General features: G+C 51.3%; 1 protein-coding gene across 15 annotated transcripts in view; it reads right to left on the reverse strand.

Moving 5' to 3' along the window:
* Positions 1 to 1,104: 1,104 nt before the first annotated feature.
* RERE (arginine-glutamic acid dipeptide repeats) overlaps positions 1,105 to 12,022 on the reverse strand; it is a 177,078-nt gene continuing 166,160 nt past the window's right edge. For 6 of the 15 annotated variants that reach the window (XM_086860193.1, XM_086860192.1, XM_086860203.1 and 3 more), the window contains 8 exons: positions 11,280 to 11,441; positions 10,066 to 10,179; positions 8,070 to 9,436; positions 7,652 to 7,874; positions 6,470 to 7,193; positions 5,117 to 5,263; positions 4,764 to 4,944; positions 1,105 to 4,033 (listed from right to left, as the gene is read on the reverse strand). In XM_086860193.1, the coding sequence (XP_086716319.1) occupies positions 4,000 to 4,033; positions 4,764 to 4,944; positions 5,117 to 5,263; positions 6,470 to 7,193; positions 7,652 to 7,874; positions 8,070 to 9,436; positions 10,066 to 10,179; positions 11,280 to 11,441 (2,952 nt within the window). In that variant the 3' untranslated portion in view covers positions 1,105 to 3,999. The remainder of the gene's footprint in view (positions 4,034 to 4,763; positions 4,945 to 5,116; positions 5,264 to 6,469; positions 7,194 to 7,651; positions 7,875 to 8,069; positions 9,437 to 10,065; positions 10,180 to 11,279; positions 11,442 to 12,022) is intronic. The other 9 variants (XM_086860198.1, XM_086860196.1, XM_086860204.1 and 6 more) reach the window with 3 other exon arrangements.

Here is a 12,022-nt window from a genome sequence, read left to right on the forward strand (position 1 = left end):
CAAAGCCACACAAAGCTGATGGCTTCCAGCTCTCACCCTGCCACGGCACGACTCCATTAACACAGAACCACAATTTAATAACTGCATTGTTCAATTTATCCAGAGGTAAAAGTCCTCTTCAGACCTGTCCCCATGGAATTCATCATTTTACGTCTGGCAACTTAGAACCTGTTAAGCAGGACAGGGCAGCCTGAGCCCTGTCAAGTTCTACATTGAGCACAAGGAATTAAAAAAGAAATGTCAAAATAAATAGCACAGGCTGGGAAAAAGCACTTTCAGAAGCTATTTTCAGCAGACAAGAGCTGACCTTCCCCTCATAAAATGCCACGGGGTATAAATAGAGCAGCCTCTCATGCCATTTGTCATGAAACCTTGTCTGCCTGCCCCGAGCTCCCTCCAGCAACAGGACACTCCTCTCCCTGTGCTCAGAGCAACCATTACAATTAACAATTAAAAAGCATCTATTTCTGAAAAATCACACAGCACAAACCAGACCGAGAAGGAACCTTCCCACCTCCCTTCTGACCAAACATTTGTTCTGCACAGCTCTCTGTGCCATCCCAGCACTGCCCTGGGTTTTGGAACGCTCTCCAGTCACACTCACACTGCAGTGTGAGCCACCAGTGGACACAAACGTAACCTGATGGAATTCCAAGGCACATTTCAGCTTTCCAGAAGACAATGAGCAGACAATGAGTTGCTGTGCATCTCCCTCTCTGCAATTACCCCGTGGGAAGGCAGCTCTTGCCAGCGCTGGATCAGTTGTGTTCAACACGATCCTACTGGCACAAATAACATCTCTCAGGAAAAACAATTCCCAAAAATGCAGCTACTGGGGTATACACAGTGTATTAGACTGAAAATTGAGCAGCAGAGCAGCAACGTGACTCAAGGACACAGAACTGGGACTGAACATGGTGTTGGTGTTTGTGTACTGTGTATTAGGAACAAAATTATCTCAAAGAGGGGAAAAAAATAAAGAAAAGACAGGTTTGAACCAGACAAGGTGGCCATGCCAGCACCCCACACTGTCACAGGTGAAAGTAGCTCCTCTCCCACTAACAACAATCAAGAGACACATTTCACTTGCAGGCAAAACCTGGCTGCTGTAGTGTAGCTTGGTTTTATTTATGTCCACAAATATTTCAAAAAAATTACAAAATACTCAAATGGAGAGAACACAGAAGTCACGATTTCTGGGTTTCTACTCTGTTTACACTGTGTTATCCCATGGCAAACTACTCATATATACATTAAGCTTCAAGATATATATAAATGTAGCAGTCAGAATGTACACTCTGCTTTAACGGTGCAGTGAAACAAGCTCAACCATGACGACATAGAACAAGAGAGACGTTTCAAAAACACTAAAGCAAAATTTAAACTTTTGGAACAGAGGAAAAATAAGAGAGATTTCTTGAAAGAAAATCAAAAGGTCTGGGTTGTTTTTTTTAACACCGAGATGGCTTCAGAAGCCACCGCAGGTAAAGTTGTAGTTAATCACTGGGCTAAAATGGAAGAATTCAGTGCTTATTTGCTGAATGATGTGAACAAAAAAGCTCCCATAAATTATTAGAATGCACTTCTGGGGAAAAAAAATATCAATGAACAGCTTTAGAACAGACTGCAACTTCAGCTGAAAAATAAGGAATACAGAGAGGACCACTGGAGGGAATTAGCTTTTCCTTTTTCTGAAGAACTACGGCTAAAAAACAGCAAGAAAAGGGTCAGAAAAAACGGCTGAAGTGGCTGAAGTCTCCAAAACTCCCCAATTCCACATGGTGAAACAAAAGGAGGGGAGAGATTGAACTGAAATGTGCCTGATGAGACCTTTAAAACAAACTGAGGCACTCTCTGCTGAGCAGGCGCATCCGCCTGGCTGCTCAGCCGTGAGCAAAAACAATCCCTGTTCCATAAGGAAACCCTGTCCCCCATCACTGCCCACAGCCATGGACAAGGACTTCACCTCCCTCCATTCTGAGGGTTGGACCTCGTGGTTCCCCACCTGAGAAACACAACCTGCTCCTCTCAACACCTTCACCCAGAGTTAATCACTGCAGGACTGATTAAACATCACAGCACTGAGCAATCTGCAGCGGAGCACAGGAAAAAGGGAAAATCAGCTGAAAAATCCCCTGCTCTCCCCTCTACTCTTGCCTTGGTGGGCCTAGGACATTTTTAACTGGTGAACTGTCTGCCAGCAGCTCTGGGCTGAGCAGCAGGAGGTGGACGAGCACTGTGTGCCTGCAGCTGATTAACTACAACTTTATCAGAGTGGCTCAGTACAGTCCTAGGACACAACCATCACACTGAACAGGCTACAACAGCAGAGAGAGCACTCGTGAGTGGAGAGAAGAGAATGGGGGGAGTTGTGCACCAGCAGAAAAAATGACCAGCAGGTTCAGATGTCCATTGGTCACATCACCCTCTGCTCCAGCAAAGAAAAACTGTGGCAAAAAAGGGGAAAAAAACCTTTAAAAATCTGCCTCGTAAGCAGAGCTGTCTCCATTAATGCTCACTGTGTATTCCTCTCCTCTCCCCATCCTGGTGAAAGCAGCCAACAGGAGTTACCCTGCAGGGACTGTGGGGTTGGGAGGCAGTAAATGTCACTGTCCATGGATCCCGCTCATCCCAGAGCAGTCAGTTCCTGAAGGACACAACACTGGTGGCAGTTGAACAGTTTTTGCTTATTAAAAACCCAAACTTAAAACACTCAAAGAGAAAAACAAGACTGGTCTTCGCAACACAACTTTATGAACACCAAGTTGCCAAGTCCACTTTTCTTAAGAATTTAATCAAACAGGAGGCCAGGAAAAGCACGTCCTCCCAAAGTACGCACAGGCATACAAAATTCTGGCTGCACTAGTCTGAGCCATGGAACATCTTTAAAAAGAGATTTTTAGAACTATTATTTCTCTGAACTTTCTGCCCAAAGTCTAAACCCAACGGAGCTAGATTAAGTTTCAAAAGGTCACAGGAAAGAAGTGTTTTATGGCCACACTGAAAATGAACTGTTGAAGGTGGCATCAAAAGGGCCAGTGGGGTCCAAGGGACATCTGAGCTGCTGAGAAACCCAACTCAACAAAATCAGCTGCAGAACAGAGAGATGGAACACGAACAAAAACCCCCAAACAACCAAACCAACCAAAAAACCAAGAACAGAAACAGTCATTTGCAACATTATCCCTGCAAATCCCTTTAATGCTTATTGTTGATATCAAACCAAATTTCAAGCTTTTACCCATTTGAAATTATTGATACCCATCACTCCCTTTAATTAAAGGGATAATTATATATATATATTTTATTAAAAAATCAACTCTGTATTCTGTCAATACCAGGTAGGAATTCACAATTTGTGATGTTACTGAAAATCAAGATAAACGTTTCTGGAGTTTGTTTTGTTTTGTTTCTCCCCTCTACCCAAAAAAAGTTATTTACAGACTTAAAAAGCCATGCTGCAGAACTGAGCTCTCTTTAAAATTATGAAGATTTCCTACAATGTATTAAAATAAAAGTAGATTTTTTATTATTATAGCACTTGGATTCAGAGCTTGTTATGTCACCTACTTGCAATCCTTGTTTTTTTTTTTAGTTACCTATAGATGCATTGAGTGTCCCTTCACGCACAGTGACTTGTGTTGTGAACCTGATTCTAGCACCTACTGAAAACAAACTAGTAAGAAAAGAAAAGAAAAGAAAAAAAAAACCAAGATTGCAGGAAGTTCTCTGAATATTCCACACGGTCCTGTATTTCCAATAGGCTTCTGAATACGTTTTCATGCAGGGAGACCCACACCAGTCTTGAGAAATCTTCTCTACAAATGAACACTATGCTGATAAGTCTCTACTTGTTGGGTGGTTGCTTCTGTTTTAAATATATAAAGAAATCTTTATAAGATATTCTTTTCCTTTTGTAGCTCTTCTTGTATGTAAAAATGTTCCACTCCTTCCCAAGGACTGGGGTTTCCATAGCCAGCGTTACAAATAAATAATTTATTACAACTGTTTGTCGCCTTCTTTTTTCAGTCGACTGCAAGAGAAAGAAAACTCATTTTAACACAACAAAGGAGGTGTCAGACACAGGAGACTGCTCTGCCCTCCTGCTCAGCCCTGCAGGGAACAGGGCTGCAGCTTGGGAGCTCTGGGCACCACCCCCAGCACAGGGAACCCACCCGTGGGCACGGTCACCAGTGCCAGCCCTGCAGATGGGACATGTGACAGTCCCTGCCAGGCTGGAACCGGGCTGGTGTCACACAGGCAGGCCAGAGAACCCCTCCAGTGTCACCCCCCCGCCCCGAGCATTCCCAGGAGAAGCAGCCCCGTGATTCCTCCAGGCATTCTCAGGCTGCACTACTGGACCCCTGCAATTCCACACTTCGATTTCCTACTGCCCTCAGTCATTCCTCAGGATTTACTGAATTCCTCCACGTTCTGTTCTCCTCCATAAAGCTCTGCCCACCCTCCCCTGCAGTTCTCAAGGAAGAGAAAGAGGTGTGGAAGCAGAAATTGCACTGAATATCCCAATAAAATCCCCAATCAGAGGGGATGCTGCAATAGGACACTCAACTACTCTCATCCTGAGCCAGAAATTTGGACCTCACTTCCCACCTGCCCAAACCAGGTCTCAGCACAACTTCACCTGCAACTGCATTAGGTCTCAGCACACAGCAAGAGAGGCAAAAATTCAGAGGAAAAAGGAAGGAATGTGGAGAAATATGATGGAATTCCCAGGTCCCCAAAAGCCTTGATTCCAGTCTCACCTGTAATAATCTTCCTGACTGGGTAGGTGCCCGCCGTGCATGTGAGGGTGCCCGTGCAACCACTGCTGCTCCATTGCCAGTCTTTGCAGCTCTGCGGACTGGGCGTGCATGGCCTGCAGCTGGTGGGCTGCTGACATGGGAGGTGGAATGGCACCAGGCAGATCCCGAGGGTAGGGAGTACCTGGGGACAGGGACCACTTTCACACTCTTGTTTGCTTCTTGTTCCGCCCAACCAAGCACCACAACCGCCCAAATCACAGCTCAACTCCCCCCGCTGAGAAATGCTGAAGCCCACAATAGAAGACATTTCAGATCAAAGCCAACCTTTGCAAAGGACCATAAAATGCTCTCACCAAAGACTGGATGTCGGAGCATTTCATGCTCGTGAGGTGGCTGCCCTAGCAATGGGTTTGGGATGGTCCCAGGTGGGTAGGGAAAACGTGCCAGGTGGGGTCCAGCTGCTAAAGGATCCACCAGTGGATGAACAGGTCCTGCTGAGCCTGAGAGAGAAGGAGAGAAAGCGTCCATCAGCTGCCTGGGGACTGCAGAGGAACACAAAGCCAGAGCACTTCCCTCAGCTGGTGCACAGCAGAAATGTGGAGTCATTTCACCCCCTGTTCATCCCCAATCCAAGGAGACACAGGGGTTATAACAGCCTTGAGCACCGGAGGAGCCACTTGGAGCAAGAACCTCCCAAGAGCCCCTCACTGTGTTTGAACCTGGCAGAGCACAAAGCCAAATTACTTCTCAAACACACAGACTTGGCAGTGAATTGACTTGGCTGTGTCTGCAGCAGCCTCTCTCTGGACTGGGAGGGACAATGTACAAGCTGTGTTTTTGTCCAGAACAAGCACCTGGGGAGCATCCAGACCTACCTGCACAGAGGGGCTCAGTGACTGCCTCACCTGGCAACAGAATCCTTGTACAGACGTGGCCTAAGTCCCGCTTCCTCTGCCGAAGGGGGTTTGCAAACCTGCAGCTGAGCCCATCTGTGAACTCTGCAGTGAACCTCAGCAGCTTCAGGAACGCTGATACATCCAGCACTGCCACTCCTGCCTGCACACCCCCAGCCCTTGAGAACCTCACAGCACCCTGCTGCTTTCCTTGCTGTTCAATCTGGGTTCTGCAACAGCACTCACATTCCCTCCAGCTCCAAAAGTGGGCATCCCAGCACATTTAATGGACACTGCTCCAGGGCAAAGAACGCTACATCTGCTTGCACAAACACTGCATTACTAGCCACACACCAGAACCTGCATTTTAAGTACTCTCACTTTTCTCCCCACCCCTCACTTGGCAGCTGCAGCACCTGGTGCCTGGCTCTCTCCAGTCTGTCACCAGAGAATGTCAAGATTTCTAAGTGCCTCATCTCCAGGACTCCAGACCTCTGGAGCAGTAACCATGTATCTTGCTGCAGAACTGGGCACAGATTCATTTGAGAGACTATTAATTATTACAACTGTAAGGTGCTGCTCTAGGACAGCAGTACTTAACCAACCAGCAAACCTTTCACAGTGAGAGTCTGAAGGAAGATCACTGTGGTGCTACCACCCTGCATCACTCCCACAAAAAGTAACTGCATTTTGGCTATCACAGCCTTCCACAACACAGACACGAAGGCAGGGATTTTGCTGTTTGAGTTCCAGGGTCAGAGCGGGCCCGTTCCGAGCTGTTCCCTACGCAAGTGCCCAGCTCCCAGGGCTCACCTTGGTGTAGGGGGTCCTGCTGGTGTAGGTGTAGATGCGAGTGTATGTGTGAGTGTTGGTGGTGGTGGGGGGTGACGTTGAACATCTGCAGCCGCGCCAGGGGGTCGTTGGTGAGCGAGGCCATGCGCTCGGCGTGGATGCGCTCGGCCGCCAGCCTGTCCGGGTAGCTCATCTCCGGCCGCAGCTGCGGCCCCGCCAGTGCCAGTCTCTCCCTCTCCAGGGGGTTCAGCCCCGGGTGGAAGGAGGCGAAGGGGTGAGGCCCCGCCGTGGGTGGGATAGTCAGTGCCCCGTGCCTGGCGAAATGCTCCATGGGGTTGGTGGCCGGGTGCAGCGCGTCCAGCTCCGGGGGCTTCACCTCGAAGCCAGGCTTCATCCTCTCGCGCAGCTCCCGCTCCCGGATCTCGCGCTCCCGGATCTCCCGCTCGCGCAGCTCCCGCTCCCGGATGGTGGGGTCCACGTTGTAGAGGCCGGGCATGTGGTAGGCCAGCAGCGGGTCCGTGGGGTTGAGGGGCACGAAGAAGGGGTGGTTGCGGTTGGTCGGGGACATGACGTGGGGCCGCGCGTACTCGCTCAGCGTCCGTAGCGCCGGCGTGTCCGGCCCGATGTAGGGGGGCACGGCCGCGATGGTGGTCGGGGGGGGCTCGAAGGAAGGCCTCATGTGGGCTGGCCCGCTGAGCTGGGACTCGCCGAGACGGCCCTCGTGGGAGGAGCTGGACACCTTCTGCTGCACACAACGGGGAGAGAATCTCAGGTCAACACAGAGCTTAGAGCACCTCACACGCACACACAGCTCCCCTCTGCCTCCAGCCCCTGTTCCAGGAGACCACTCGTGTGCCTGCACGGCGGCACAAAGGCACTCACTGTACCTGCACAGTGCTCTCCTACTGCAAGGTCAATGTCAGCTCTTGGCCCAGTCCTGCCCAGCTGCTCTGGCTTCCCAAAGAACCAGACCAGGGGCAGAAACTCTCCATTTCCTTCAAGGAGAAAACAGTCCCTGGCAGGTCAGGAGGTGCTCAGATGTATGGACTGGATTTCAGTCCACACAGAACCGTGCTCAGAGACCCCTGACAGGATTAAAGTGCTCCTGGGAATCTGCAGCCTGCAATCATCACCCAGGTCAGATCCAGCCATTTTGCTGTGGCAAAATTCCCTTACCCAGCTCCGAGCCAGAACAGGACCTACCGCAGCTCTTTCCGCTTCTCTCTCACGCTCACGCTCCCTCTCTCTTTCCTTCTCTTTTTCTTTTTCTCTTTCCCTCTCTTCCCTGGCTTTCTGCTCTGCTTCCCTTTTGGCCTTTTCGATGGCCTCTTCTCTCTTCTTGGCCAGTTTGGATCCTGCCAGAGGCATGAAGTACAGGTCTGCCCTGGAGCATGAATTGTAGCCACGGTCAAGGTGCTTATAGAACCTGAAAGGAACACAAGAGAAAGAGCTCAGCCCTGGCAAAGGTGCAGGAGTGTGGGATTTGAGAGCTGTATGCTTAAACTATTATCATTCTACATTCAAACACTACCAGCTTCCCAGAAAGCCAGGAGAAAATTAACAGTACCATATCGGCCCACAGGCAGTATAAAAGCAAGGAAAGCAGAGCACAGCTCCGTACCTGGCTGACTGACTGGCGTGGCTTGGGATATCCACCACGGTGGGCTCTGGGGATGGACTCCGGGGTGGAGGTGGAGGGCTCTCCGGCTCCTCAGCTTCATCTGGGACCTCCTCCTTGATCTGGATGGGTGGCAGCGTGCAGGCTGTCACCACGGGCACGGTCCCACTAGAAGCTGCTGACGTGGAGATGGGGGTCTGAAGAGGGATGCCAGGCACGGTGGGCGGCGTGGAAGTGGAGGGGCACGAAGGAGGCGTGATGGAAGGGGGGCCCCCGGGCACAAAGGGGTGCTGAGAGAAGGGGGGCTGGGAGGAAACCTGATGGAGTCCAGAGGGGGGGTGACTGGCAGGAGGGGGAAGGCTCTGGCTCTGGGTCAGAACAGGAGGCTGGGCTTGCGAGGACTGCAGTGGTTGGCTCTGAGGCATCAGCTGCAGGGGAGGAGGGTGTGCGGATGGAGGGTGGTGAGTCGAGAGCGAGCTCAGAGGCTTCAGCGCGGGCGGCGGAGGCAAGTTGGAGTTCATGGAGAACGGAGAGGGCCCAGAGAGATGGGGAGGGTGCTTGTGGGCCGGAGCAGCGGGGAGCTGCGGGATGGGGGTGGTGGGGGGAGGTTTGATGTGAGGCATGGCCATGGGGGCGGGCGGCAGCGGCTGCTCGCGCGGGGGCTGCGCCGGCTGCAGCGAGGTCGTGCCGGGCAGCACGGGCTGCGTCACCTGCAGGCCCGAGTGCGAGTGCGACGGGGCCTGAGTCTGGAGGGGCACCTGAGACTGAGCCGACTGAGCGGGCAGGGAGAAGGGCTGGGCAGGGCCGGCGTGGGGCAGCAGCGGCTGCGCCTGCAGGCCGTGAGGGGCCGGCTGGGCCTGGCCGTGCAGCGGGGGCTGCGCATGGGGCTGCGCCGGGGCGGCCGGGGGCTGGCTCTGGGGCGCGCTCAGGGGCTGCAGGGGAGGGTGGGGGGACGGGAGCCTCTGCGGGTGCAGCGCCGGGGCCTGCTGGATGTGTGAGTGAGCGCCGGGGGGCTGGGGCTGGCCCGAGGGCTGCGCTGCAGGCGGCGACACCTGCGCGGGGGCCGGGGCGGCGCTGGACGCGGGCGGCAGCGCCGGCAGCGGGGCCGGCGCCGGCGGGGTGGGAGCGGCGGCCTGGGCAGAGCCGCTCGGGGCCTGCAGCACCTGGGGCTGCGCCTGCAGCACTTGCTGCTGAGCGGAGGAATCCGAGTCGCTCTCATTGTCCTGGGGGCTGGGGATGCTGGGGGACGTGCTGCGGTTGTCCTGGTCGATGTCCTTGGGGTCGCTGCTCCCCTCGTCGTTGACGCTGCGGCTGTCGGAGCTCTCGCCTTCGCCCTCGCCCTCCGAGGGGGAGTTGGGCCTGCTGATCTCCTGTGGGGAGAGGCAACAGTGACCACTGTGCCTGAGAAAAGCACACCAGGACATTCCCGCTGTGCCACAGGATGGGCTCTGACACACGTGCTGTGCAGGTACCCTTTGACCCTCCTGGGGCCCAAACCAGGAACACGAATATCCAAGGGAAGTGCAAAGACACTGGAATTCCCAGGTCCCCCAGGATCCTTCCACAGCACCCAGGGGCAACTGAAATACTGAACATAGCAAAACAGTTCTTCACTATGAGGGTGACCAGCAATGGAAAAGATTTGTCTTGTGACAGCTCCAATGGTGGTCCTTCTAACTTGTCACAGAAGACAAGAACCCAAATTTAAGTTAAAGAAAAAATGGAGGAAAGCAGTGGAGAACAATCCAGTGTACTCCTATACGGTTGATATTAATATTAAAACAAAGAAAAAACCCCAACTTCTGGACTTACTCCTTATCACTCCACTGTTTCCAGCAGAAGGAACACATTATAACATTGGTTGCTTTCCAGCCACAGATTATGTTACAATTTGCTGTGGCTTAAATTGATTTAATGTTTTCAGTTTGTTACCAGATTTGCACCCCCTCCCCACCTCAAACCACTCTCCTAAGAGGAAATACTCCTCTGTGGGACTCACTTGAGTTTTGGATTTTTTGGCATTGGACCTGTCAGGTTCTTCCGTGTCAGATGCTGCCTTTTCCCGCTGCCTCTTGGAGTTCTTGAGAGGAGAAGACACCTCTTCTTTTATCTTCTGCCACAAAGGAAGCAGAACAGTTACCAGTGGTGTAAATGCAAAAGTAAATTGAGTGTAGGCCAGTGCCACCCTATTTAACACAAATTAAGGAGCAGCAGAACTCAGGAGTTGACATAGTCAGTACTTAAGAGCAATCCGATACACATCCAGCTGGTAGGAAAAAGGAAAAGTGCATAAAGCATTTCTCATATGAAGAGAAATTTTAAACAGAACTGGGCAGGACCAAGTCCACCAGGAACTCACAACAGATCAACTGGCCCAGGTCACCCTTCTAACAGAGACCAACACCAGTTATTAACTGGTGCAAGATGGAGCCAGAATTTCTGCAGGAGACAGGATAAGCCTCTTTCTGCTACACTAAAGTCTTGCTCTACACTCTTGGTATTTTGAGAGGAATATTTTTAGATCCCCTCAAATACAGGGCCAACAGTGAATTGCTATTCTGAGATTACTACCTTTTCCCATGGCCTGGAAAAGCTCTGTGCATCGCATAATTACCTAACTTCAAATTCTGCCAAGTTTTCAGTTTTATAATGTGAAAATTTGCTCCATACTCTTTTTTTTTTTTTTTTTATGATTTTTTTTAACTTGCTACTTCTCAATTTACACTGCTTAATGGTAAGTCTTCCTGCTTCATGTGGCTTTGTTTCTTTAGAACTCTCTTGGAAAGGCACTTAATTCATCTGAACAGACTCAACTGTCAGCTTGCTCTGAACAATCAAGCAAACACACCTCCAGAAAAACAGTAGCAGAAGCAGACTCAATTACTAAATGTTCATACTCCTTTGTAAACAAAGATTAAGTACTACTTACAAAAAATCCCCAAAACTGTCTACTTGTCTTAAATACAGCATTTCTGATCTGCATTAGTCCCCTGAGCTCTGTGCTTGCATTTGCATGTGAAATGGAGGGATTACTTGTGAGAGCAGTGAGGTTACGTGGGGCTACCGGAGCGGTTTGATTGCTCCCATCCCTCCCTGGCCTGGCACAAAGCAGCTCTCGGCTGCACCACTCCACCTCTGCCCTACTGGCACTGCCAGGGAGCCTCCTGTGACCTCCTGTAGCTGCCCAGGAGAGCCCAGAGGGGAGGGGGTTACCTTGGTGGATTTCTTCACCGACTCGGCCTTGCTGTCGTTGCTGGAGGTGCTGGCGGCGCTGGGCGAGTTGCGGCCGCTGGAGCGCACGTCCTCGGCGATGGGAGAGGCCCGGCCATCGGGGCTGGCTGCCTGCTTCTTCCTGCCACTGCGTAGGGTCGACATCTGGGGCAAAACACACCCAGCTCAGCACTGCCCAGCCCCTCCAAGTGCTCTGCCAGGCAGGGGCACGGAGAACACCCCCCTGGCAGAGCCTGCGAGCAAAAACCCCGGAGCATTTCACCGTGCTACGCTTCTTCCTTCAAAGCTCAACTGGACTCAAAATGTAAAAGGAGGCAAATCCTTGATCTGTGTACTCACAAACACTAAGTGCTGGTTATTTAATTAGCAGGGTCTGTTAGAAATGGCATTTAGGAAGATGCTCCAATACCCAGCACACACACACAAGGGTGCACGAGGCAGGAGAGGACTCCCATGTTCCATTAAAATCTTCCATCTGTTGGCAGACAAGGCAACGGGCTAAACCCCCAGCTCCAGCGTGCTCCTGCTGTTATGTAAGGGATCTGTAGAGTACATTTCAATAACTGATGCTGTTTTCCTGCCATTTTGGCAGTTTTTTTGGAGGACTGGCTACCAAAAAAGCAATGGAGCCAACTCCAAGAGTGGAGCCTCATGAGATATTTAGAATCCATGGACACATCATCCTCTTCAGAAAGACAGAGGGGGAGAGCAAGGAAAGACCTCTA

The sequence above is a fragment of the Cyanistes caeruleus genome, chromosome 22, assembly GCF_971803275.1.
Source record: "Cyanistes caeruleus chromosome 22, bCyaCae1.hap1.1, whole genome shotgun sequence".
NCBI lineage: Eukaryota > Metazoa > Chordata > Aves > Passeriformes > Paridae > Cyanistes > Cyanistes caeruleus.